This window comes from Megalobrama amblycephala, linkage group LG18 (genome assembly GCF_018812025.1).
Source record: "Megalobrama amblycephala isolate DHTTF-2021 linkage group LG18, ASM1881202v1, whole genome shotgun sequence".
NCBI classification, from domain to species: Eukaryota; Metazoa; Chordata; class Actinopteri; order Cypriniformes; family Xenocyprididae; genus Megalobrama; species Megalobrama amblycephala.
This window is the reverse complement of record NC_063061.1, coordinates 37,741,568-37,764,065: the sequence shown is the minus strand read 5'-3', so window position 1 is coordinate 37,764,065 and position 22,498 is coordinate 37,741,568. Positions and strand designations below refer to the sequence as shown.

The 22,498-nt window shown below is 37.5% G+C and overlaps 1 protein-coding gene and 1 pseudogene across 1 annotated transcript; one reads left to right on the top strand and one right to left on the bottom strand.

Annotated features, from left to right (window-relative positions):
• Positions 1-255: 255 nt before the first annotated feature.
• LOC125252321 lies at positions 256-11,901 on the bottom strand (annotated as a pseudogene).
• LOC125253137 (von Willebrand factor A domain-containing protein 5A-like) lies at positions 7,858-22,186 on the top strand. The gene is given in 14 exon segments (XM_048166936.1): positions 7,858-8,385; positions 14,247-14,298; positions 14,417-14,619; positions 14,943-14,978; positions 14,980-15,166; positions 16,878-17,038; positions 17,113-17,227; positions 20,429-20,604; positions 20,908-20,996; positions 21,087-21,231; positions 21,318-21,397; positions 21,484-21,598; positions 21,674-21,832; positions 22,009-22,186. Coding segments are annotated over 13 exon segments (1,617 nt in total). The 5' UTR covers positions 7,858-8,385; positions 14,247-14,255; the 3' UTR covers positions 22,117-22,186.
• The last annotated feature ends 312 nt before the right edge of the window (positions 22,187-22,498 follow it).

Here is a 22,498-nt window from a genome sequence, read left to right as displayed (position 1 = left end):
TCTAAGTTTAAATGTTAGAAAAAAATACATTTTAAGACATTTTGTCATACCAAAAGTGGACGTTTCTGTAGAATGACCCATTTACAGTCGTGCTTATGAGAAAACATGTTTAGTTATTTTATCAACACAGTTATGAACAAAAAATTTTATAGGCTATGTTATTTGCCTATGTAACATGTAAAGTAAAAAGCAGTCTTACCAGTTTCTGACGCGCCTCAAATGAAAGTGAAAGTAACACAAAAGCCTTTGTAGTTAGAGCTGCAAATAACACGTGACACCACCGTGTCAACAGTCAAACATAAGTGTTTATTCCAAACATAGATCAATAGACACATTTTAATATGCACTTTCAAAGTCTGCAATCATATTTTACAGAAGAATTGTCTTGCCTGCAGAAACGACATGCGCAAAAATAAAGCCATAAGACATGGAAAAAAAAAAAAACACTTCAGTCAACAAAGCAGTATAAATAACACACTAAAAGAGTAGCTGGCAAGATCAGCAGATTTCACTATAATATATTATTTGCAACATTTTGCTTATTTGTGCAGTGATTGTTACTGTGCAGACAGTTGTGAATATCAGGTTGTAAAACGGGCAAATATTGTTTCATAAAAGCAAAGAAAAGTAAGCAACATGTTATATAATAAAAACAATAAAATTAGCAAATGAATATAGTGAAATGACACTACTGAATTTTGTCACAGCATTGCACACAATTAATAATAATAATAATAATAATAATAAAAAGATGAACTCTGATCGGTTGAGATATGATTGATGATATGCTGGCTAAACTTATCAATTTTCTAGCAATAAATTCATTACTGCAAAGAGCATTTTGATTACATGGTAACCTTTTTCATTAAGTTACTTGTGCAAAGAGCATGACAATTTTTTGCAAACATTTGTACCCAAGTTTTTGAATACATGAGTAACCTTTTCGTTACTTCTTTGTTCTATAAACAAGTAATGGAATGTAAAAGCTTATTAAATGAAGGAAACTTATATTAGAATCAGGATTAAATTAATTCACCATCCAGTGTCAATCTGCAACCAAAACAACAACAACAAAAATAGACATTGTTAGGCTGCACATGTATCTTAATCTGATTGAAGTTCTCAATCAAACTCAGGAATAGAACCAAGAGACTCAACTCCAGAGCTCCTTTTTGAACATGTAATGCCTATCTTCAGATCCTTCTTGTGATCTCTGGGACACACATGCTGAACTGATCCCTGAGGAAGGACTGCATCCTTCAGCAACTGCAAGGAAAGTAAGTAATACATCAGAAAAATGTTTTTATATTGCATAATATGCAAAAAATAAAGAACAACTTACGATTTAGTGGATCATCCATGCTCTGTGCTCTTTTAATGGGAATGGCCACTATTCTTTGAACCCTCTTTAAAGTTTCTTCATCTAGTTTATAAAGACATCCTCTGTTTCCTGCCACCATCTCCTCGATCTTCTCCAACAGTTCTGTGACCTGAGATCCATCACCCCAGTTCTTATTGTTGAGAACATGATATCTGCCTGCACATTTCTCAATGAGCCACTGCAGAGCATCTCCTTCACTTGCTATGAATAACTCTATGGGAATGTCTCCTAGTTCATCTCCAACAGCGAACACAACCAGTGTATGATTCCAGACATTTTCACCGAGAGGCTCCATGATTTTCTCTAGTCCACTCTTCTCTTCCTCCACAAAGGAAGACTCAACACTCCGGACTAAAATGAAAGCATGTGTTCCATAGGTCCATTCTGTTACACTTCTTAAGATGTTGAGTTTAGCATCCTCAAGTCTTTTTCCAAATAGGTAATCTTTCTCAAAACCTGGAGTATAAACCACGGTGAGATTCCTTCCTGCCACTTCCCCATTTTCTTTTAAATTTTCTTCTGATTCTCTTCTTGTATCAAATGCTTTTCTGCCCAAAATTGTGTTCCCTGTTGAACTATTGCCAGAACAATGTGGCCCAAGCAACACCAACCTCATTTCAGAAAGTTCAGCATCTCCTTAAAAAAATAAATAAAAATAAAGAATAAACATTACTTGACTACTTTTTTAATGTGCAACCTCTACAGTGAATTTGTTTCACTTATTACTCATTTAATCAATGCTTACTTCCTCTTAAAAATGGCTGAAATTAAAAGCAAATTGACTCATGTTTACCTGCATACCTATGGTATGTCACAGTAAAGCAAATAACGTGAAAAGAGATAAATTATTGCTTATTCTACAAAGATAATCTAAAATGGCTTTGGCTGCATTTCTCAAAAGCTTCGTCAGGCTAAGATCAAAGAGTCATTGAAATTAATGGTCTTTATACGATAGACTTGGCTCACAATGCTTTTGAGGAATGCAGTCCTGGACAGATTTGTTGGTACCACTAGAAAAGATGATAAATACCTGGATCATAGTGGTATTTCAAGTATTTCAAATAAACTGCTTTCTTTAATTAATTTCACACGACTTCAATCTTGTAATCAGTTATTCAGCCTATTTAAATGGAGAAAAGTATTGTGTGCATCGCTGAACTTGGACCAGAGAAAGGAAAGGGGAGCATTGTCTGAGATCAGAAACAAAAATACAGAAAAGTATTGAAGGTAATGACTATATGACGATCTCCAACAGTTTGTCTCAGTAAAAGAAAACCAGGAGGATGCCACTGTTGAAAGAAAAACATAAAAAAGCCAGGAAGAGTGGGCCGAACCACCTGTTTACAGGTGCAGAAGTTTCACTGAAAGCTACAGAAATTGCATGTTTGCAGTGATTTTGATTACATATAGAATAAACAATGATGAATGTTTATTATTTTTGTTAGTTTCAAGTTATTTTAGAGAAAATTGTGGGTTATTTTTCCGTATAAGCGTACCAACTAATTTGTCCATGTCAGTACGCCTTTACTAACAGTTACAGAGTTAAAGGGTTAGTTCACCCAAAAATTAAAATTCTGTCATTAATTACTCACCCTCATGTTGTTTCACATACACATATAATTATGTAGAGTAAAGTAATGTGTATTTGGCGTGCTGTCCAGGGAGGGCTCCGTGCTCGGAAATTTGGCCCGAACCCAGAGTACTCCTTCCGGATGTGGTAATAATAGATAGAACTAGAAGTGAGGAGATGAAGGGATGGGATGAAAGGATGCTAATAAACTGTCAACGAACAGAAGTAAGTCTGCAGTATATACAGGTGCTGGTCATATAATTAGAATATTGTGAAAAAGTTCATTTTTTTATTGTAAATTGTTTTTAAAAATGAAACTTTCATATATTCTAGATTCCCGACATGTAAAGTAAAACATTTCAAACGTTTTTTTTTTTTTTAATTTTGATGATTAGAGCGTACAGCTCATGAAAGTCCAAAATCCAGTATCTCCAAATATTAGAATATTTCCTAAGATCAATCAAAAAATGGATTTTCAAAACAGAAAAGTTCAAGTTCTTTAAAGTATGTTCATTTGTGCACTCAATACTTGGTCGGCAGCACATATTACAGCAAATGACTTACTCTAGCACAAATTACAGCATCAGTGAAGTGTGGCATGGAAGTGATCAGCCTGTGGCACTGCTGAGGCACTATTGAGCCTTCAGATCATCTGTATATTGTTGGATCGACTGTTTCTCATCTTTCTCTTGAAAATATCCATAGATTCAGGGGTCAGGTATGTTGGCTGGCCAATAAAGCACAGTAATATCATGGTCAGCAAACCACTTGGAAGTGGTTTTTGCACTGTGGGCAGGTGCTAAAGTCCTGCTGGAAAAGGAAATCAGCATCTCCATAAAGCTTGTCAGCAGATGGAAGCATAAAGTGCTCCAAAATCTCCTGGAAGATGGCTGCATTGACTTTGCACTTGATAAAACACAATGGACCAACACCAGCAGACGTCACGGCCCCACAAATCATTACTAACTTCAGAAACTTCCCACTAGACTTCAAGCAGCTTGGATTCTGTGCCTCTCCAGTCTTCCTTCAGACTCTGGGACCATGATTTCAACATGAAATGCAAAATTTACTTTTATCTGAAAAGAAGACTTTCGACCACTGTTCACTGTCCAGTTCTTTTTCTCCTTAGCCCAGGTAAGATGCTTCTGACATTGTTTCTGTTTCAGAAGTGGCTTGGTAGTCCTTTTCCTGAAGATGTCCGAGTGTGGTGACTCTTGATGCGCTGACTCCGGCTTCATTTGACTCATTGTGAATCTCTCCCAAGTGTTTGAATCAGCTTTACTTGACAGTATTCTCAAGCTTGTGGTCATCCCTGTTGCTTGTGCACCTTTGCCTACCCAATTTCTTCCTTCTAGTCAACTTTGCATTTAATATGCTTTGATACATCACTCTGTAAACAGCCACCACATTCAGTAATGACCATCTGTGACTTACTCTCTTTGTGGAGGGTGTCAATGATTGTCTCCTGGACCATTGCCAAGTCAGCAGTCTTCCCCATTAGTGTGGTTTCAAAGAACAAGAGATACCCGGAATTTATACTGTAGGGATGGTCATTTAATGAAACTCAAATGTAAATATTCTAATATTTTGAGATACTGGACTTTTGGACTTTCATTAGCTGTACGCTCTAATCAACCAATTTAAAAAAAAAAAAAAAAACTTTTGAAATGTTTTACTTTACATGTAGGGAATCTAGTATAAATGAAAGTTTCATTTTTTAAAAATAATTTACAATAAAAAAGAAACTTTTTCACGATATTCTAATTATATGACCAGCACCTGTATACACCTCTTGTTGTTGGCTGATTAGCTGAATGCTTTCCACTGAATGCTAATTAGGTTAATAATCTGCACCTGCTCCTCCTGAATTTTGTTCATAAAACATTTCACACCTGTAAGACCTTTGTTCATCTTCGAAACAGAAATTAAGATATTTTTCATAAAATCTGATGGCTCAAGTGAGGCCTGCATTGCCAGCAAGACAATTAACACTTTCAAGAGGAAAACAAGAATACTTTTTGTGCGCCAAAAAAACTAAATATGACAATATCTAGTAATGGGCGATTTCAAAACACTGCTTCATGAATCTTCGAAACTTTATGAATCTTTTGTTTCGAATCAGTGGTTCGGAGCGCATATCAAACTGCCAAAGTCACGCCCCCTAGTGGTGAACCATTGAAATTTCAAAACACTTATCACTTAATGAATCCTCGTTTACTGAAATCACTTGACTTTGGCGCTCCAATTTTTGGGTGAACTAACCCTTTAACTTGTTCGGTAGCTCACCTGGTACAGCATTGTACTTGCAATGCAGAGCACTCAGGTACGAGTCATATGAAGTACAATTTACAGTAAAAGAGCTCAAAGACTTCTAGAAACAAGCTACAATTAAAATTAAAATAACATAATTTTGAACATGCTTTTGACGTCACTCACTTAACATTTCACTTTGAAAGCACTGAGAAACGTGCAAGAATCTACGTAATCATTTAGCAAAAAACATATTTCCAGTGAACCAGGGTTGTTTACTGTATGTATGTAAGCAACATTAAACCATGTTTTTACTGTTTACTCACCTGATGTTGAATGTCTCAATTCATTTCTTTCTTGCACTTCATCTCGCATCTGTTTTGCTCTTTCCTCTACTTTCATCCTTCTGTTTTTCACCTCTTGTAAATTCTGATTGTTTCTCTCAAAGCAGCTTCCTTTGTTTCCTGCGACCATCTCTTCTATCTTTTCCAACAGCTCAGTCACTTGATTATTATCATCTTTGTTCTTGTTATTGAAGACATGATATCTGTTCCCACATTTGTCTATTATCGACTGAAGAGCTTCTCCTTCACTCTCAATGAACAGCTCAATGCTTGTGTCTCTCAACCAGTCACCAAAGGTAAAGAGAACAATGATATGATCCCAGACATCTGCACCAATAAAGGCAACATGTTCCTCCACTGCCCTTCTGTACACTTCAGTGAAAGAAACATCCGTTCGTATGACCAGGAGAAAGACGTGAGGTCCTGGAGGACAGTGAGATGGACTCAACACAACCTCATCTTTATAGAGTCTAGGGGTGTATTTTGTGTGGTAATTTCTTCTTCGGCCTGGAGTGTCAACCACAGTGATGTGTCTTCCTGAAACATCTCCTTCTCGAATCAGAGATGTAAGTGAGCTTTTGCAATCAAAAGCAGATTTGCCCAGGATGGTGTTTCCTGCTGAACTCTTCCCAGATCCATTATAACCCAGCAGCACCATCCTCAGCTCTGAGAGTGGATGTTCATCTCCTGCTGGTCACATGCAGACAGAAACGTTTAGAATTCTAAGTCAGCATTCTGTTACTGTTTGTGCTCAGTTTTAAAAACAATACAATACTTTTTTTTTTTTTTTTTAGCACAAATTCATGCTAAAAACTACTTTTGAATCAAAAGCATTCTAGAGTAAAGGGTGGGACTGACATTGTCAAAGCCACCATTTTGAATGTTATACAATTTCTCTCATTATTTTAATATAAGGGGTCTCCCTCCTTACAGAATAACAACAAATAAAGCTCACCAGTTGTTCTTGTCTTTTCTTTCAGTTGCTGATTTTTCATTCTTCTTTCCTCTGCTCTCTTTTCATGTTCTCTTCTCTTCTCCTTCACACACTGTAAAGTCTCTCTGTTCATTTCATAATAACCACCTCTGTTTCCTTCCAGCACCTCCTGTATTTTCTTAAGCAGATCTGTGACCTGAGATCCATCACCCCAGTTTTTAGTATTGAGAACATGATACCTGTTCCCACATTTCTCAATGAGCCACTGGAGGGTTTCATTCCCAAACAGTTGAGTTGTTATTCCTCCGGGCTGATCTTCACTGGTGAACAATACTATTGTGTGCTTCCTCACCCAAGCATCTAATATTATCACACAGAATGTCTTTTTCATTTCGTTTAAACGGTGTGTCCACATTTAAAATCAGAAGCAGGACATGAGGTCCTGGAGGACATTTAGTCACACTCAGGACAATTTCCTGTTTGTACAGTTCAGGATTTTCCTCAAAGGGTAAATTTCCCCACCAGCCTGGAGTATCAACCACAGTGATCTTCATGCCAGATATTTCACTGTGTATCTTCTTACAGCGCAAAGTCTTCAAATCAAACTCCTTTTTTCCCAGGATAGTGTTTCCTGCTGAACTTTTCTCTGCATTTTTTGGACCCAAAAGTAGAATCCGCAGCTCTGTTAGAAAGAATTGTGAATATGTACTAGATGCAACAGATAAACAAATCTGAATATTTTCCCTTTAATAATATGTTTATGTTAATAGAAAATAAAAAAATAAAAAATAATAAAAATAAATTATATATATATATATATATAAATAATAATTAGCTCTGATTAGCACTAAATGACTGACTGTCCACACTATGTTTAACACCTATTCAGATTCAATTTATGTGCCCTGTGGCACACTTTCCTTCTCCAGAATATTTGCATTGGTTTCTATGGCACTGATGTTGCGTTGCATTTGTACTAGTCTCGCGTAGCCAGACAAAGTCTGAGGGAGAACACAGGATATATATGCATGAGACAAACAAAGGACCTTTACAAGATAATTAACAAAACACAGGTGAGGAAAATGATTACTAATTACACAGGCTACTGGGGAAAACTAGGTCACAGGGAAACTAACCAAAAACACAATGAAACATAGGAAAATAAAAACAAACGCAAACCGTGACATAATAAAGAAATAATAAACAGCCAATTAATCACGAGCAGCTAGGCTACCAACATTTTGTTCACCATAAACTTTCAGTTGTGAGAGGTTTGATTTCATAAAGCCAGAGCAGCACAACCGTTATCTGTGACCCCACAATCATTCAACCCGTTTATATAACACATTTTAATAGTAGGCTACTTGCCAAGTGTCAAGGAAATAGCATATGTCAACAAAACCTACTAATGACTTTTAAAACTCTAAAGGGGGTAAATCAGATACTCAGTAAAAACAGAAGATGAAAAAAAACAAACATTTTGTGACATACACTGCCTTTCACTATGAGGTGTAGGCTATGTCAAATGACAGGGGTATTTCATACTCTTAATTTTAAGAGAACAACCAAATAGATCATACTTAAGATTTTCTAGCTTACAATGATAACTCTGTAGTGCATTACAAACCATATTGGTATATTGGTTTGTGAATCTCGTTGATCAGCGTGAATATTGAACTAGGGCGTGCAGAAGCACGTTGAGACATAGCACGTCCATGACGTGACGTACTTAATATTCATGAGCCCAACATCTCGCCCGCAGGCCGCAACTTCACCTCAGAACCCCTGCTTTGATTCAGTTTCTCAGTTTCAGTTTTATTTCAGCCAGATCATCCGATTCTTCCTGAAGTAAGAAAGTCATTTTCATCTTATTTACTGAGTCGATCGCTGAGGATTTATAAAAACAGTAAGACGTGTTTCCTGTTCACTTTCACTTTCTAAGGAAGCAAAGGAGTTAGTGGAAATGATTTCATCGCTTTCAGTGTGACGTTCTGAAACGCTTAATGTAGCTGACGTTACTAAGACAGTGATTTTAAAAGACCAAATTCAGTAAACATTATAATAAAGCATACTAAGTGCAGATGAGCGCAGAAGAATATGAACACGTTTATTTACAGGTTAAGCATTTTCTTTGTAACGGTTTTATTTGGGAAACGCTTGTAATTAAATTGCGTTAATATTCTGCGCTCATCTGCTTATCTGCACATACTATTCCTTATTAATAAGTTGTGTATTAGTTTTTCTCAGTGGAATTAGAACATTTCTAAGATCACAATTCTCAAAACTACTTGTTGAACCTCCACATCACCATCATCTAGTCACTTTTGCACATCATAAAAGAAATGTATCATTCTTTTGAACAATTTGTAAATGCTTTGGTACATACATGCTATTGATTATGTACTTGCTCAAAATGTATTATACTGGTTCCCTGTTAGTTGTACCCTTCAAAAAATGTAAGCATTAGTTAATCACATAAGCTGTTAAATGCAAAATGGTTGAACTAGTTATTGTAAACTGTCAAGTACATTACAGTTTTTTTTTTAATGCTAACAAGCATTGGTCAATAGACCCCTTAAAAGTTTGTAAACATTGCAACGTTTCCTGGTGGGCGGGGCTTAGCTGGAGGCAAAAAGAGACGCTGGACTCAATGTTGACAAGCGTAAGCTAGCATGTTTTAGGAGGGATTTATTAAACATAGATGCAGAAGAAGGTTCAGAACTGTCCGAATACGTACAGTCACTGGTTCTGCGGGACCGTGACAGCTATTTTTGTAAATTAACTTAAGTTTTGGATATTTCCTAGACAACATATGAATTACTTTCGGGTGGTTCGGGGAATTTTGTCAAAGCTTATTGTCTAATGTAACCTAACGCTGGGCTAACTATGATTATGGCTAGCAATGTGGATTATTTTAAGAGACCATTCAAAGGATGGCACACACATCTATCGCTGTATGTTTGTTTAACATTTAAGCTATCTAGTGCGATGAGTTGGCGACTTTTCACCTATAAAACAGAAACCTGCTGATTTATACTAGATAAAACCAACACACCATTACATATGCATCGATTATTTTACCTGATATGAAGTGTGCACTGCAAACACGAGTATTATTTATGATCGTCTCCGTCCAGTCTGTACGCTGTATTGCATTCAACCACAGTTGTCTTCTTGATTTCTGTGAAGGAATGTCTGCCGGGATCTGGTAAAACTTTAGTTTTGATCCAAAAGTACTGTTCCTTCTATTCTGGCAGCCAAAAACACAAGAAGACGACATTTTAAAGTCAAAACCTCAAACTTTTAGCGCGCCTGCTATGAGTTCTTATTTATGTTTTGCCTCCAGCTAGAGCGGTGACGTCACAGTGACGTAGGCGATTAAGGGGTCTATACTGAAGCCACATTTTCAAAACTCTTCACACATTCAGTAAAACTAATATCTAAACTGCATAATTTTTCATTGCTTTTGTAACAACCCCAGCAATAATAGTAGGATTGCACAGGTTTTCTACAAAGACTTTAGTGATGGAAGTTACTGAAGAGGCCACCCAATGTTTTCGAAACACAGTTCCTTACAGGTACAACTGTATTACGATGATTTCGAGACCTGCAATCCCCTGGGGTCAAAACATGGGATTCACAAGATTGGCTGTCTTAATTTTATTCTGAGAAATCTTCCACCGAAGTTCATCTCTGCTGTACTGAACATCCACTTAGTTTCTCTCTGAAGATGTTAAAAAGTATGGATTTGATGCCATTTTAGCTCCTTTGATAAATAATGTTAAAATTCTTGAGAATGAGGGGATTTATTTGCCCATTTCTTCTGAAAAGGTTTATGGTTCAATTTGTCAGTTTGTAGGAGATAACTTGGCAATGCATGCTCTTCTTGGTTTTACTGAGTCTTTTAACAGTAATCAATTTTGTCACTTGTGTCTAACTGAAAAATCTGATGCCCAGAATGTTTATAGTGAGGATGACCTAAGGGTAGTTGTCCGTGAAAAAGCCAGCTTTGAGATGCACTGCAGGGACATTCAGTCAGATACACAGTTGAACTCTGTATATGGGGTTAAAGGAGGCTCTTCGTTGAACACTTTACTGTATGTTTCATGTTTGTTCCAATTATTCCTTTGATATAATGCATGATATACTAGAGGGTGTCACTCAGTATGAGCTGAAACTTTTATTTGGATACATGACTGAAAATTTCATATAAAAAATTGATCTCCTTTTAAGGATTTATTCTTTTGACTTTGGTTACACAGAGTGCAGAAACCTCCCGGCAAATATCAACTTGGAACATTGTGGAAATTCCATTGGATTGAATTCTATACAGACACTCTGTTTGGTGCAAAACACACCCTTACTTTTTGGTGACATTGTGTCTCCAGGAAATCCAAACTGGAACTTGTTGCTCATGTTACTGCACATTACTAATATTGTCTTTTCGCCTGTTGTTACTTATAGCATGACTGTTTTTTTGAAACACTTGATCAGTGAGCACCATCAGCTTTTCAAATTGGTGTACCCTCAGAAAAGGTTAATACCGAAGTATCATTTTATGGATCCATTATCCTTTGTGCATAAGGAAAATAGGACCTCTTTTGCACTTTTGGAGCATGCAATATGAGGCCAAAAACAAATTTTTCAAAAACATGCTAAAAAGTTTTAAGAACATCACAAAGTCGCTTGTGAAAAAACATCAAATGGCAATAGGAAGTCACTGGGAAGCGCTCAGTTTACAGCGGAAAGAATTTGGACCAATGAACTATTTCTCTCTAAGTGACTATGAAAATGGTGAAGACTTGGCAAATGCTTTGCGAACACAGTACAGACATACATTTACTCAGTTGGACTAAACTTGATGGCACTGAATATAGACCTGGTCTTGCTATATGCACAGAGATAAAAGATGAGCTGCCAGTATTCTGTAAAATCACCAACATTCTTGTTTTGGGTGAAAATGTTTATTTTGTGGTTGAAAAACTTGTTACAAAGCTCTTCATTGAGCATTGTTATGCATTCAGAGGTGTTGATGGAAATGAGTTTGATGCTGTTGTGAAAGCTTATGATCTTAAGCATTATAAACCCTATAACATTCAAAATGCAAAATGCACACAGTACTATCCATCCATCCATCCATCCATCCATAAGTGCTCGTTCTGTAGGGTCATAGGGAGGCTGGAGCCTTTCTTGGATCATATAGGCAGGAAAACACCCTGACAGATGGCTGGTCCATCACAGGGACTACACACACACATGCACATATTCACACTCACACCTACAGGCAAACTTACAATCCCCAATTCACCTGTCCTAAATGTCTTTGGACTGTGGGGGAAACCCAGAGGAACACGATGACAACATATAAACTCCACACAGAAAGGCCTCCTGACTTAGCTGCGACTCCAGTAATGCTAGACATGGTTTTGATGTCTTTTTTTTATTTATTTATTTTTTGGTTGGTTGGTTGTTGTTGTTTTTTGTAATCATTATTGCTTCCGGATTGTTTTGTTGTTTCAACTTTTTATTTTTTTGAATGTAAAAAAAAAATTGCTGCATTTTTCATTTGTTATTTATACTGTACAGGCAGTAAAATTTAAAAAATGTTATTCTTATCCTATAATGAAATGGTGAAAAAGCATTCAGACTTTAAAGATCAAAGTTGATTATTTATGTAATGATCTCTGCTGTTAGTATTTTTTAGGTCATTGTGTCATGAATGACATGTATGCTTACTGAATGAGAATTGTTGCCAGAGTTGTGGTAGAACATGCTTATTTTGAGATATCTGAGTGAGTTTTAGAGTTGAGATTAACTGTTTGGCCAAGATTAGTGTTGGTAATGCAGATTGTATGAATAGTTTTGAAAATGTGGCTTCAATGTTGAACAATGCTTGTTAGCAACCAAAAAACAAAAACAAACAAACAAACAAAAACATAACTATACATTCTGAGTAAGTTATAGGCTTCTACAGGTAATCCAATGTTTGTTTCAAGAAATGCACTTACTGGTTTGCAAATGTTCAGGATGATTCAAGACCAAAGCGACTGAGAAAAACTGTAAGCTACACTAAACGTTTTTAAAATGTTACCTTTGAATTATTTTTTATTTCCCATTAGCACCTTTAAAATTGCAATGCCTTACTATTATTCTTCTAAGCATGTATGTTTACTGTATTTACGATCAGTGTTAGGGAAAGTTACTTTTAAAAGTAATGCATTACAATATTGTGTTACTCCCTAAAAAAGTAACTAATTGCGTTACTTAATTACTTTTTATGGAAAGTAATGCATTACATTACTTTTGCATTACTTTTTCTCACCTGGGCTGGGCTTGCTTGTTTGTTTTTTAATAACAAAAAAAAAAAAAAGTGAAACTAAAAGTGAAAAGAATAAGTCACAGGCTGAAGGAAATGCATATTTATGCCTGTACAGTAGAGGGCGCAGCTCATACAAACCTTTCAGCTGTGCTGCCATTCTGGATTAAAGAAGAAGAGGATACAGGAAAAGGAAGTTCAACACTCTTATTTCCTAAATCTAATCTAATAAAGCAATAAGCCCCAATAAGCTGTGGTTTACAGTGAATTTATAACAGCTAAGGGGCGTTGTTAGGCATGACCCATAGTTGTTATAAATTCAAGGTAAACCATGGCTTCTTGGGGCTTATTGCTTTTATAATAACGGTTACCACACAACACAAATATTAAAGCCAAAAAATATGTATCAATGCAACTTTCATGAAGTAAAATCATTAAAAGCCTTCCTTCCACTGGAAAAAAATAGTCCCTGACCGGGAACAGCAACAGAAGTTACATTTATTACGCCATTAGATGGCGGCAAAGATTGTCTTTATGAGCGAGTCACTCAGTCGCAAAGACTTTTATATTGAAACTTGTTGTGAACATGAAATAAGACGAGAATGTCTTTGACTAGCGCTGTCAGCAGGGCATGGGAAAACCCATTAAATGTTAAAAGGACAAAATCGCAGCAGATATTCAAACGGATTTTTTATTATGAACATAGGACTGAATTCAGGTAATACACTCGGTCTCTCTATCTCCCTCACAATACTCTTCTACATAATGCAGTAAGCTTCAATAAACAAAATCAGTTGAGTACAAACATATGTTTACGTTGCTAAGAGTGGTTACTAAGACAGACGCAGCAACATACACACTCAGTGGTGCATCGATACTCATGTCAGCTGTATGTTTTCGGGAATTTTACAACGGCTTTGAACGCGGCTCAACCAATCAGAAATCGGGTCGGAACTATCCGTTTTATATTTTATATCCGTTTTAAGTCATTTTTGCTTATTAGTATGGTTGAATTAGATCACTGAAGGTCAGCAGCAAAGACATTGGTTAATAAAGTGCGATTAAATACATGAAGTATATTTGTGTAATTTAATATAGTTAATTATTACAGGTTTGTGTAAAATTCTGAGATTGACATTTAGTCTAGAACTACAATAACCATTCATGTTTACACAGTGCACACAACACCTCTGCACTTTCTCTCAAAACATTTTGTTGTAAACTGAAAAAGTAATGCATTACTTTACTAGTTACTTGAAAAGTAATCTGGTTATGTAACTCAAGTTACTTGTAATGCGTTGCTGTTTATGATATTACTGTACTGATACACAATTTTATACAGCAGCTCTTTATCTCGCAGCAAATTATATGGAATGTAATTGAGGTTATGTGCAAACAGACACACGTTACATGAAATATAATGTGCAGTAAATGCTGATTTGTTCTCACAGAGCATCAGTATGAGGAGGTGCTGTGGTCTTGTGTCTCACATAAATGTGCCAGGTATAAGTTCTCTACTCCCTCCTGTTAATTACAGCTTTAATTGTTTATATTCGCTATGATGTTTAATTCTTAATTACAGCAGTAGGTGCAGATCTTCTAATGTATGTGTTTCTCTCAGTTCCTCTGAAGAGCATCTCAGTGCAGCTGCAGGTTCTGGATCATGTGGCCTCTGTCAGCTCCAGTCTGCAGTATGTCAATGAGGAGGAGCATCCGCTGGAGGCCGTGTTCATCTTCCCGCTGCCCAGGGATGCCGCCGTCTGCCACTTCAGTGCCAAGATCGGAGAGCAGGAGATTGTGGCGGAGGTGCAAGACAAACAGAGCGTGAGTCTAAACACCGGCGGTAATGTGTTTTATCTGTGAGAGGTGGTTGATTCCTGCTCACTCTGACCTTAATCAAACACACCTGTGTGCATCCGTAAACTGAGAAATGCTGCCTCCGCAGGCAGGATATATGATATCCCACAATCCTGTGCGTTTCATTCCATGACACAAAACACAGTAGTTGTGATTAATTAAAAATGTGGAATGTTCAGATCAGAAAGAAACGAGCAGGGATTTTCTTCCTTGTGCCCATATCTTTTTCTTATTATAAATTCTGTGTCAGCTGGAATAAAAGTGGCTATGGGTGTATTTGTCTCTTCCAGGCGCTGGATCAGTATGATGATGCTGTGAGTTCGGGCTCAGCAGGCGTTTCTGTTGGAAGGGAGCGATGAGAGTTCGGGTGTCTTCAAACTCAGTGTCGGCTGTTTGTCTCCGGGTCAGAATGCCTCCATCACCATCATCTATGTGATCGAGCTCAGCGTTCAGGCCAACCATGCGCTGCACTTCTGTCTGCCAGCTGTACTCAACCCCAGATACACACCCGCAGGTGCTGTTTACCTGATTTCACAAAAGACCTCAAGATCATCATCATATACAAACGTATTCCATTGTGTCTTTCTACATAATCAGTTACATCTGATTTAAAGCAGCTTGTAAGGTTTGAAAGGTTTGAAAACCAACCAAAACAAATGAACAAGAAATCTTTTTATGAAACTTTTCTTCTCAGATATAGTTAAACCTCTTACAGTCACTTACGGCACTAGCCAAAAGTTTGGAATAATCAAAATTTTTTAAAGGTTTTTGAGTATCTTCTGCTTAGCAAAGCTGCATTTACTACATTTTATATGTGAATATATAGTAAAATGTAATTTATTCCTGTGATCAAAGCTGAGTATTACGGAAGAGGATTAGGGCCAAGCAATAATAAAAAAATAAAACCATCTCGAGATTAAAGTTTTAAATTTCGAGAAAAAAGTCGAGATAAAATGTTGAGAATAAACTTGTTAAATTATGAGAAAAAAGTCGTTAAATTACGAGAACAAATTCGTTAAATTATGAGAAAAATGTCGTTAAATTTTGAGAAAAAAGGCGTGATAAAATGTTCAGAATAAAATCATTAAATTATGAGAAAAAAGTCGTTAAATTACGAGAACAAATTCGTTAAATTACGAATTTGTTCTCATAATTTAACAACTTTTTTCTCGTAATTTAATTACTTTATTCTCATAATTTAATGAGTTTATTCTCAACATTTTATCTAGACTTTTTTCTCTAAATTTAACGAGTTTTTTTCTCGTAATTTAACAAGTTTATTCTCAACATTTTATCTCGACTTTTTTCTAGAAATTTAACGAGTTTTTTCTCGTAATTTAATGACTTTATTCTCAACATTTTATCTCGACTTTTTTCTCGAAATTTAACGAGTTTTTTTCTCATAATTTAACGAGTTTATTCTCAACATTTTTTCAACTTTTTTCTCAAAATTTAACAAGTTTTTTTTCGTAATTTAACGAGTTTATTCTCAAATTTTTTAACTTTTTTCTTGAAATTTAACGAGTTTTTTCTCGTAATTTAACGAGTTTATTCTCAACGTTTTATCTCGTCTTTTTTCTCGAAATTTAACGAGTTTTTTCTCGTAATTTAATGAGTTTATTCTCAACGTTTTATCTCGTCTTTTTTCTCGAAATTTAACGAGTTTTTTCTCGTAATTAAACGAGTTTATTCTAAACATTTTATCTAGACTTTTTTCTCGAAATTTAACGACTTTTAATCTCGAGATGGTTTTATTTTTTTATTATTGCTTGGCCCTAATCCTCTTCCGTAGAGTATTCAGCATCATTACTCCAGTCTTCAGTGTCACATGATCCTTCAGAAATCATTCTAATATTGCTGCTTAAGAAACATTTCTGATTATTATCAATCTTGAAAATAGTTTATATTTTTGTGGAAACCATGATACACTACAATTTAAATCAAGGACAAATTAAATGAATCAAAAGTGACAGTCAAATCTTTCAATTCATCAAAAAATCCTGAAAAATAAAATGTATGACAGTTTCCACAGAAATCTGAAGCAGCACAACAGTTTTCAACATTGATAGTAATCAGAAATGGGTAGTACAGTGCTTTGTTGTTCAGAAGTCGAATCGGCTTTGTCCTAAACCAACCAGGGGAACAGGTCGGTTCTGGTTATGTGGTTTGGCTCTATATTGACTGGTGTTATACAGTATCTCTGTTTGTCCATGTGACTGTCTCAGCTTCAGCTGCTGGTGTTCCAGAAATTTCCTCAGCATGTGTTATTCCGTACACACTGTCTCTGACTGTCGATGTGAGATCGTCAGACCGCATCTCCAGACTGGAGTCCAGCTGCCCTCTGGATCCTCTGGTGTTCCTCAACTCTGACCACACTCACGCCACGGTACTGTGCATCTCTGTGTCAGTTTTTATGCACTTAACCCCACAGTTTCAAGAAGCCTGTAATGGTGTGTGTAGGTGAATCTGAGTGCTGGTCACCAGTTCGATAAAGATGTTGAGCTGCTTCTGTACTATGAGAATACCCATCAGCCCACTGCTGTCGTGGAGGCTGGAGCAGCCACAGCTCAGCCAGTTATATGGTTTTGCTTGTGCACAAATTCAGTACTTTAATATGTGAGTTATAGCCAGTACAGACTGTATGGATTTTACTGTCCTTTACAATTGTTGCTTATACAATGTGATACCAGTGAGATCATGGCACACTGCGACTATTTATTTCTCTGTCAGACTGCAGGATACACATCCAGTGGTGTGCGGTGGTGTTTTTATCCTCAAATTTTTTATATAATGTATATCAAATGCGAATGTATGTACGTTATTCTTAATTTTCCTGGTTAAATAAACATTACATAAAAAAGAGAGACCAAATACAGTTCTATTTTGTATTTTTTTGCAATAACTATGTAATGTTCTATTTATAAAACCAAGTATAAATTTCATCAAGTTAGTTTTTTACATTTATTCCAAAATAATAACTAAAGGCAGTAACAGTTTAAAGCTGCAGTCTGTAACGTTTGCCGCTCTAGCGTTAATAAATAATAAGTTAATAAACAGAACTGCATGCGTCTTGCGGAAGAACACAGTACAGGCACTGTGCTGCTCTGCAGTGAACCGGTTTAAAATAGTCCAAAATTACTTATTATAGCACCAGGATAAGACAAACCGGTTTGGAAAATGGGTTTAATTTTGTAATTTTTGTAGAACAAAAAAAACTTACGGACAGCAGCTTTAAACAATATATTATTTGTGAAAATGCTTTTCATTTTAAACACTTATTATGTCCTCAAGATTCTGGTCACAGACACAGATACGAACATTTACCTTTAATTTCCCCAAGCTGATTGCGCACTAAAAACCTCCACAGTCATCATGTTTTCAGGCCATTTTAAGTTTGGTTTTGACGTGATATAAAGCGGTGAAATGGCTGAGTTGTTTACTTACTTTTTAATTAGTCTTCCCATTAACGCCGTCTTTAGGCCAATGAGAATGCACACGAAAAGAGGTGGGATTTATCACATAAGCTAGTCATATCCAATCATAACCGTTCATATCCATTCAAAGCACGATGCAACTTTCCCCCTTTCATTTTCAATTACCCCCCACTAAACCCACTGTACACTTTAGGGTGTCTGTTTTAACTCAATGGGGACTGAGTAGGCAAGCCTCCCACTGTAACTTTACCTGATGTGTCGCTGTTGGACACTGTTACTTTATAAAAGTGATAATGTCACATTTTGTAATATTTGCATTTTATCTTTTGTAATATCGATTCTTTTCTCATCCAGTTTTTTGAGGAGATACTGTCTCCCTTGCCTCCTCTGAGGAAATGTCCCTGTACACATTATAGGCAAGATGGCTGTTCCACTGATGCTGAGGGGAGCTTCACACTCATGACTGCAATAGGGCTGGGTCAATAAACCAATGCGTCGCAATTCTCCAAATGATTGAGATTTTCAGTATGCATACTGTGGTTAAAAACTAGCCTAGAGCACCATTAAAAACTGAGCCCAGAATTGATTGGAGAGAGAAAGCATCAGAATTGATCCAGAATCAATTGGAGAATCGCGATGTATCAGTTTCACGAGATAGTAAAGTAGTATGCATATATCGCATACTGTCCGAGGGGAGGGCTCTGAGCTTGGTATTTTGGCCTAAAGCCAGAGTACTCCCCCCATATTTGTGGTTAGGAAAGTAACCAGGCGAGTGTGAGGAGACAGGGTGATGGAGGGATGCTGAAAACTGTCCAGAAACATAGGTGAGTCGACTGCATATGTAGACCTCCACTCATGCTGATTGGGTAGACATTTTGATTGCTGATTACCGACAGCTGGTTGGAATGACGTGATGATTGGATAAATCTTTGCTAATAAAACATAATTTATTGTCCCAGCCCTAGACTGCAATGTAAAATATCAGACATTGCCAGAATTTCCTCATGAAGACATTTATCTGACCATTGGTGTTCATGTCTCACTAAGCAATTAAAGTGATTTTGCCTTACAATCAGTGCTTGAAGTGGAAAAATAAAAGTGCCGGTACTCCCGATGCTCAGTTCATAACGCATTCCTGAAGAAGGGAGGGCTTGGCGGGCTTCCGTACATGCAACATTTCAGAAGGGCTGGTACACAACTGGCGGTACGCTAATGGTAAAAATAATGGCATACCGGCCCATTTCAAGCACTGCCTACAATGAAAAATCATTCATGATCTTTTGCATAGTTTTCCTTTAAAGGTCCCGTTTTTCCGTGGTTTTTTGAAGCTTTGATTGTGTTTATAGTGTGCAATATAACATGTGTTCATGTTTCGCGTGTAAAAAAAACACAGTATTTTTCACATAATTTACTTATCTGTATACCGCTGTTTCCACTGTCATAAAAACGGGCTGATGACTTCCTTGTTCTATGAAGTCCCTCCTTCAGAAATACGTAACGAGTTCTGATTGTGCCAGCGGTTCCTGTGTTGTGATTCGACAGCAGCTTAGCGAACCTTGCCCGGAAAGGTCACGCCTCTTACCATAACGTGGAGATGCATGCGCTCAGTGTTATTGTAAACATGTCTTTAATTTTACCCTATCAATTTGAGCCGGAATCAGACCCGGTGATTGGACTGCGGGATGAAAATAACAGCGTTTCGACGACATGGCGACAAACACACTCTACAAACGCAACTCTTGTGTATTCCTGTGGGCGGAGGTTAGTCAAAAAACTGTTTTAGTGATGTCATTAAAGAAGGAAGTAGAGGGATGTAGTCCAAACTGGCCGTTTGATGTAGGCGACTTCTGTTAAATAAAATATCTCGCTTGGCATTGAACTTTGAGCTTTAAAATTTTACAGATTTTATTTATACTCTAACAACAACATTACACACTAACTAAAGTTTGAAACATGGGATCACGAAGAACGGGACCTTTAAACCTAAATAAACATATCTGCCTGTGATTTGCAAGTAATCCTCAAAGCTTTACTATGTCCCAGTTTTCCTACTTGTGCCCTAAAAGTATATACTATGGAAAATGTGCATGCAAAGTAAGTGCATGAAAGTGTGTAGCAGACAAGAATGATAGTTTTGGGTCAAACTAGGCCATGATTAAAGCATATTCAAAGGCATTGTCTGGAGTCTGTCTGGTTACTGCTGTGCAGCAGGTTAGTGGAACACTAGAGACCTTATTACCAAGTGATAGTGTTCATAGATACAGATTGTTGTACAGCATAACACAGTGCTGAATTCAGACCATTTACACCGTATTACCCCGTTTACACTGTCTCTGTTTCAGGCTCTCTGATGGGCGACCCGGTGCTCATGATCAGTTTGTACCCAGAGTTCCCTGCAGACCTGATGGCATCATTGGAATCTCAAGGTGAGTTTGTTTTTGTAGTGGACAGATCACGCAGTATGCGCTGCAAAATGCATCGTTGGAAAGGCGCACGGATGCGCATCAAAAGTGCAAGAGTAAGATTTATGATTTATAATATGTCACATTTATTGAGATTTCACGAGTTCACACATGCATATGATTAAGTAGAGTAGAGGTTATGCGTATTTGGCATGCTGTCTGGGGGCAGGGCTCTGAGCTCGAATTGAGCTGGTTGTGATAAGAATAATTAGGACTAGAAGTGAGGAGTGAGGAGAACTCAATTGTTAATTAAGTTGATTAACTGCTTGCGTGTTAATTAGGTTAATTATCTGAACGTGCTCCTCCCGAACTTTGTTAACATCATTTATTCAGTCTCATCTGTGCATGTTTCTCTCTAGGACACGCTGCTGCTGCTGCTGAAGAGTCTGCCCATCGGATGCTACTTCAACATCTATGGATTCGGCTCTCACTTTGAGTCCTTCTTCCCGTTAGTAACCAGATGTTAGTTGTTCTTCAGGAATGACCTCATGTTGTTTAGCGGTGGTTTTGTGAGAGACTGTGGTGTGTGTCATTGCAGTCAGAGTGTTGTGTACAGTGAGGACACAATGGAGGAGGCTCTAAAGAGAGTGAAGAACATGAAGGCAGACATGGGCGGCACAGAGATCCTACAACCTCTGAAACACATCTATAGTCAGCCCTGTTACCCTGATCACCCCCGACAGGTACAGCCAAACGTATTAATCATTGAACACTCTTTCTGAATATTGGTGAGGTGTTTTTTCTCAGCCTGACACTGATTCTCTCTCAGCTGTTCATCTTCACTGATGGAAAGGTGCATAACACTAAAGAGGTACTGGATCTGGTGAAAAGTCACGCCTACTCTCACAGGTGGGCGCACTCGTCTCACTCCTCCTCTTTTACTGATATCGCAGCATTCAGCTCATGTCGGGTGATTAGTGTTTTTGTGTCTTCAGGTGTTTCTCCTTCGGGATTAGCAAGAGTGCGAGTGCAGCTCTCATCAAAGGAATGGCCAGAAAAAGTTCTGGTCATGCTCAGTTCATCAGAGGCACTAAACGCATGCAGCCCAAAGTAAGATATGCTGTAGAAACAGACTGGACAGTCAGTTCAAGTATTTACTGCTTTTTCTTCTGGTCTCCTCCTCAGGTGATGCAGTCACTCAGGTTTGCTCTTCAGCCGGCTGTGGATAGTATCTCTGTGGACTGGACCATTCCTGAAGGCGTTACGGTGGACATGCTGTCCCCACCCATCAGTTCCCTGTTTCAGGGTCAGAGGGCGCTCATCTATGCTCAGCTGAAAGGACAGGTCAAACACTCAATGGTTTAATTGTAAAGGATTTTTTAAGACTATTAGCCCGCTCTCAGAGGGCCTCACAGCCTGTCCTAACTTAGATGTGTTACAACACTGGCCCTGAAGAAAGTAGTCGAAGAGTGTAAAATCATCAAATGCTTATGTTACGTTCTGTTTCTCCCTTGTTATAGAGTTCAGGAAAGACAGAAGGGGCAGTAACTCTGAAATACAGGCTGAAAGATCAACCAGTGACTAACCAGCTCCAGTTTACTCTTAAACCAACAGAAGACACAGGGTAATACACACACACACACACACACTGTAGATGCGTTTCAGAGGCTGTATGATTTATAAGCCTGTATCCTCATGTATCCTCATGAGGACCTCAATTTAGGTCCTCACGGTGACATGAGTCCCCATGAGACTATGTGTATTCAGGTCCACACCGGAATAGAAAAACATGTAGACATGTACACACACACACACACACACACACACACACACACACACACACACACACACACACACACACACACTCAAGTGTCATTAAGTCAGTTTTCCACATGTTGAACCTGTTCACACCAGTGCAGGATGAAGTAAAGTACAGAAACCCTAATAAATGTTCACTCCAGTTTTCATTTTCAGTTTTACTTGTAAAAGTACAAACATTCTTGATTTTTT